At 44.3% G+C, this 6,309-nt stretch overlaps 1 protein-coding gene across 1 annotated transcript in view; it reads left to right on the top strand.

The window, feature by feature from the left end:
- SLC25A43 (solute carrier family 25 member 43) overlaps positions 1-3,917 on the top strand; it is a gene marked incomplete at its 5' end in the record, with an annotated part of 15,111 nt that extends 11,194 nt beyond the window's left edge. The window contains 2 exons of the mRNA XM_029085829.1: positions 2,443-2,577; positions 3,557-3,917. Of these exons, the coding sequence (XP_028941662.1) occupies positions 2,443-2,577; positions 3,557-3,760 (339 nt within the window). The remainder of the gene's footprint in view (positions 1-2,442; positions 2,578-3,556) is intronic.
- Positions 3,918-6,309: the final 2,392 nt, after the last annotated feature.

The following is a 6,309-nucleotide window of genomic DNA, read 5'->3' as shown; positions in this document are numbered from 1 at the left end:
TCCTGAAGCATTTTGGAAAGCTGTCCCTCTTCAGTGCTTGGCTGCCTATAACTTCCTTTACCAAAAAAACTTGTAAAAATTTACTGACAGTCCAGAGAGCAGAGCAGGGTTTTGAATCCAGCTTTTCTAGGACTGCTGTTGGCATTTTTAAGGGTACTTATATCATTTAAGTGCTCTTCTAAGCATCCCTGGTGCTAATATCACCATTCTTAGTGGAACTGGTCCTTGAAGTCTCAGTTGTAGCACTCAGCATCTTCTACAGTACAGTCATGAGAGTCTTTGTGCAGGAGTTGCCCAAGTACTGTGGATTAAGGCTTGAAAAGACATTTCTCTCTTTCTCACTGTTGGATTTAGCTATTGCTTTTTAAACCCTTACACCCCTTAAGTAACAGAGCCAAGCAGACAACTGAGCTTCCTTGTAGCAAACAAGCCTAAGTGAACATACGCACGACCCTTGACTACCAGACTAGCTCCATTATCTTGCAAGGCAGGGCTGGTAATACTGTAAAATCACAGCAGTTAAATCCCACAAGACCTGCCTCTCTGAGTCCTAAAACAGGAAGCTGTGGGAGCTTGCACCGGAGTTAGGAATTATGGAAAAGCTGGAGCCCCATGAAGTTAGCAAGGCCAATAGACACAAAGGGGACGGTCAGTTATAACAGTTAAATATTTTCTCCCCCAACAAATGTGACCCCTCTCTTACAAATCAGGTGCACTGTTGAGAAAGTTCAGAGAGAAACAAATTCTTCTTTTCTCCTTAAAGTGTAAAAGACCATGGATTAAATCCTCAGCCCTACTATTGTTTGGGATAAAAGAGACAGGGCATGATAAAGGGGATCTAGAAAATAACAAATCAGGGTGTGGTGGAAACCTGTTGCCTTTTTTCTCAGTGCAGACAGCTGCTTTCCCACCTCCTAAAGCCCTGTCAAAAGGAGACTATATGGTTTTACCTGTTACCTGCCATCAGAAGTATTTCACATGCATTTCAATCATACATAGAAAAAGTGAGGAAAAAATCCTGAGATGTGATTTTTTTGTAGATAAAGATGACTGTGCAGTTAGTGTGTGGGTTGATTAGGGGTTTTTTGTTAGCTTCTAAATTTTAGCAGCAGACTTGCCAGTAATACAAAGGGATGCAACAGCATTAAACCTATTTGATTAGCAACTTCTCTTACATACCTAGAGCATGAGTTTTTGATCTGTTTCCATTTCCAGCATCTAAGCTGCCAAGCATTTGAAATGCTATAGCTGGGGCATCTAGGAAATGTCATCACCACTTGTCGGTTTATGAGAGGCTTGTCATAGGCTTAGCAGGTCTGAGAAGCTGTAGGTTGGTCTGGCCAAGGAGGGGAAAAATGCTACACCACATGCTGTTTCAGATCAATGGAGAGCTAATGATACCCACATTCACCAATCAATTAACTGTACATGTCTCATTTTTATCAAACTTCTGCCCTGTGGTGATCAGCTTGCACATGCAAGTTACCAACCTGTGTCCTGGGGTCCCCACGCGCTTCTGACTGAGAAGTGTCACTTGCCATGTGTTTGAGTGAAACCCTGATTTGCCGACGCAAAACAAACCCTTGGCTGCATGTGCACAGATGGATGAGGATGGGATTATTGAAGGTCAGGTTATCCTGTCTGTGCTAAGGCAGTAGGAGATTAATGAAGGAAGGATTTTGCTGTTAAAAATGACCCACTGTGTTTCTTCCATGTGAACAGACACTGTCTATACTGCAGTTGGAAATGTAGCTGCAGTCCAGCAGGATGCTCCCAAGCTAACTAACCATTCCGGATCAACTGACAAAGATAGGGAAGCACAAGCACCAACTGCTCACCTGCAGCCCTTGGTGGGCTTGCACAGCCTGGGCTGAAATCTCTGTTCTTTTGTTTCTGCTGTGCTGCTGCTACTCAAGCCATAGTACAGTTCACCCTTGTCACTGCAGTGTGGACACAGCCTCAGCAGCCAGAGGGAAGTCAGCACGCTCTTCTGTTTGATCACAATTACAGGAAGGCAGTGTGGCATCTGGGGACAGCCCCAAGCTTCCCTCTCATCGGTGCTCCACTGCCAGTGATGTGAAATACCTCTCCCCAGACCCGAGCAGCTGGCAGACATGGGGCTGATGCATTATGCAGCTCTGGTTTGGATGGTTTGTCTTCATGAGGGTGGCATTTATTTCTAGTAGTGACATAGCACAAAAGGAAGTGCTGTGTGAAATTACTGCTCTCTTCCTTACTATCAGAGAGTGAATTCCCTCCCTTTGTAGTTTGTATTTCAAGGCAAAATAGCTGATTGTTTTGGGCTGATGGAAGAATCAAGATCAGTCTGTTGACACCTGGCGTTAAGTGTTCCTTGTGTACCAGAATGGAGAAAATAATTATCTTTAATTACTTTGGTTTTTCTTTGCTTGTTCTAAATCCCCCTGGGTGTCTCTTGAACAGGCACAGAGTCCTTGGCTTCCCCACTATGGAGCAGTTGATGTCCATTTTACTGGCATGGTTGACTGTTTCCGGCAAACTGTGAAGAGCAAAGGTCTGCTTGGACTTTGGAGTGGACTCACACCCAGTCTGCTCAAGGTGAGGTTTTGCTTTCATCCCAAAGACTATCCTGAAGTAATCAGGACACACTTTTGCATAGTTAGGGTTATAAAGCTTCTGGCTTATTTGGATGACAGAGTCTGTGACAGAACAGGTTATAAACCAGCCTTGGAACTTGGTTTGGTCATATTTCCCCAAACATAAGCTTGGCTTCTAGATGTCACTACTTTCAAGTTCATTTGAATGTCCTTAGAGAAGGGAGTGCTACTGACACACCAGCCAGGGTATGGATGGGGGATTGCAAGTGATCCACTTACAACAGCTAAACAAGTTCTACTTCTCAGCTGAGCTCCAATATTGTGACATGTTGTACTGAGGAGCTGTAAAGAAAATTGCACTTGTATAAGCCACTTAAGTCAAAAATAGTATTTTCAGCCACCTATCTAATGCATGCCTATGGGTTACAACAGCCCTTGCTGCATTGAAGGCATGAAATAAAGCATGGTAGCTTGAACAGAAGGTAACTCAGTTTACATAAATACATTTTGTAGTGCTGTGGTGAGGGTTACCTACATGTAGTACTACAGGTCAGCTAATGAATGGTAATTGAGTGACAGTGTGATTGATTGTGATGGCCTGTCTGTGCCTGGCCCTGCCCTGGCTGGTGTAAAGCCACATGGCACCAGATTCTGCATGGGGCAAAGGAAGAAAATTGTTCAGTCACTCTGCTTAGGTATTTGACAAGTTGTGGTAATCTATAGGCTAGCACAGACCTTGTTCCTCACAATATTGTTATAATTAGTTAAGTACCAATAATAAACTACTTCTAGCATGCTGCAGGTGCCAGCCTAGTTGGAGGTGAGACTGATTTTATATAAATGAGCACAACTCTATTAGCAGATCAGATCTGAAGTCCTAGAAGTTTCCTTTTTTAAAACATCTAAGCTAAGAATGCTACTAGAGAGTTTAATATTGGTGGGTTTTTTAATCTTATGTTGCCTTTTTTTTTTTCAATCAGATTGTCCCATACTTCGGTGTGATGTTTAGCACCTTTGAATTCTGCAAGCGGGTCTGTCTGTACAGAAACGGTTATATTGAATCTCCTTTAAATTACAAGCTAACTCCTGGCGTGGACCAGAGTTTACAGCCACAAGAACTGAGAGAATTAAAGCTCTTCCGAAGGGAAAATTTTGAGCCAAGGAAATCAGCTCTTGAAAACTGATATCAGCCATGTCCATTGCAGATTTACATACTACCTTTCCTAAGGGACTTTGCAAGAAAGACATGCTGAACTACAGGTACCAGCGTCTCAGCGGATTGCGTGGTTTTAGTGCCAGGAATGATTCAGTCTTGTATCTCATATGCTGAGTGGACATAAACAATGGGAATAGCAGGCATATACAGAAGAGGAGAGATGCAACTAGTTTGAAAACATGATGCTATTGGAACTTGGAATTACATTATTCTAGGTGCTTTTCAATACTGAATAGCCATTTTGAGATAAAACCACTTGCAGAATGGCAAGAGAAATGAGAGTATAAATTTTATCTTAAAAAATATTAAGAAAATTAAAATGGATTTTTTAAGTAGTCTGAAATACCAAGTCAGCAAAAAATGATAAACAGACTAGAATCCTTACAACATGCAAGAATTTCTACTGACTTATTTTTTTTTTTTTAGTGAGACTGTGTGGATGTGGCACTCTGCAGATGCAGAATTAATCTCAGTTCAGTCACACTCCAGAATCCCCTCTTCAGTTTTTGAGACTTGAGAATAATAATTTTGTATGAATCTTTGGCATAAAGATGAAAATAATGCTGCTGCAAGTGTGCTTTCGCTGAGAGAGAACTGTCATGTGCAAAATGAACTGTAATACACTGGAATGATAATCTTGCACACTGAAGTGCATACTAGAAAATCTTCCTCCCTTTCTCCTGTGTTGTTACTGCATGTACGTGAATTATTTCAGGCTTTGAAAAATTGTTTTCCTGAAGTTCTCCAACTGAAATATTTCCTGAAAAATGCAGTTCTTAAATGTGCTAGCTCTTTCAGAGGCACGAGCCTTGTCAGATTGTTTTGGTATTCTTAAAGCTCTATTTTTATATTAAACTACTTTTTAATTCCTGTGCACGGATCTGGGCCTACTGTGCTGCTCAGAACTTCCCAGCAGAATAGCGTTGTGCACTCAACCTGTTATTTTTGCACTTTAACTGCTGTGACTCAGGAACCACAGATGGTTTCTGTAGATAGCAACCTCTCTGCAAGACACTGGGTTATTGCCAGTGCTGATGCAGTTGATAGGCATTTGACCAGTCTAGGGAGCTTTTGGACAGTAAAGGATCGTCTTGGTCCTCGTACCTGAGGACCTGCAGTGTTGCTCTGGTTTCTTTGTAGAAGTTCAGCTATGGAACAGCCCCATCCTAATGCCTCTGATAGAAAACCTTAAACCCAACCGTGTGTCCCCGTGGAAGGCGGCTTTGCCCTCCGTGGCACGTCCCACCAGCCTTGGCCCATGGTGATGTGTGAATCGCAGCAGCTCAGTAAGGCATATGCACACCAGCTATGCTCCTGCTCTGGCTGCAGCAGCCTGGGCTCAGCACAGGATTTGCCTGCTGGTTTACACAACTTTTTGTGTGTGTTTTTGTACCGTTTATCTCCCTGCTGGGTGGAAATAAATAAATCTCAGAGACTGCTTGGTTAGGCCAGGCTACAGCAGGATGAGGCAGTGGCAGATTGATGCAGGAGCATTCTGTGCCTGTGAACAGAGATTTGCAGAAAGATTTGAGATAATTGTCTGCCCTGCACCTAGAACTTGCAGCATTAATGGCCTTTGCTCAGTTCTGCTGCAGTGGTGCTTTATACTGGTTTTCTTCTCAGAGAAGAAATGGAAGCGGTAATGGCAAAAATTAAGATGGTAGAGAGCAGATCTGGTGGCTTGTGCATCCCACTGATGCTGTACGTGCTCTTGGCTCTCTAATCAACCTGCCTAGTGGCCGTGTTTCTACGTGCCTCAGTTTCCCCATCTGCACTGTGCAGGTAGTAGTACTGAGACTTACTCAAGAAGTGTGAATAAGGAGATGGGATTTGTGAGTGCATTGGGGAGGAAGGGGTTTCTACAGAGTGCCCTCACCTTGCCCAAGCATACCTGTAAGTTTTTCACTAAAGTATTTCTAAATAGATGTTAAAGATGGAGTGATGGGTGCATGTGAATGTTTGATCAGCTCTTCAAACCCGGTAAGAGTCAAGTGAGTAAAAAAGTTACCTCTAACTTGTTTCTGATATGCTAGTAACACCTTTGCATTGTAATGTACTCCTACGGCCTATAAATCACTTACTGACCTTTTATCAACCAAGCCTCCGTTTTGTGTAATCACGTCCACGCATGAGAAATCCCCCCGAAGGTAGCGCTGATACGTGAGGCTCCAGCAGTGAGTCACTGACATGTGAAATGCTGTGTGATGGGAGAACCAGTTCACAGCCAGAGAGAACTCCCAGGCGGCTTAACTGGAACTGGAGTGACAGTGGGTGTGCGCCTGTCCCAGCATCTCGTCAGCGCGGAGCTCAGCGCCGGGACTGGTGCCGGGAGTCTGTACCGCACTGAGAGCTCCGGGGCTGCCGCAGCACCGTGTCCGCGGGGGCAGAGGGCCCGGGGCGGGGGTCCCAGCCGGGCCGGCGGAGCTCGGGCAGTTGGATCCTGTCGGTGCCCGAAGATGAAACACGCTCGGAGCCTCCCCCGGCCCTGCCCGAACCGCCGCCGCGCTCTTCTCCATG

Source organism: Antrostomus carolinensis, unplaced genomic scaffold (assembly GCF_000700745.2).
Source record: "Antrostomus carolinensis isolate BGI_N321 unplaced genomic scaffold, ASM70074v2 scaffold39747, whole genome shotgun sequence".
In the NCBI taxonomy this organism is placed as follows: Eukaryota; Metazoa; Chordata; class Aves; order Caprimulgiformes; family Caprimulgidae; genus Antrostomus; species Antrostomus carolinensis.
The sequence above is the reverse complement of the archived record's forward strand: the minus strand, read 5'-3'. Positions and strand labels throughout refer to the sequence as shown.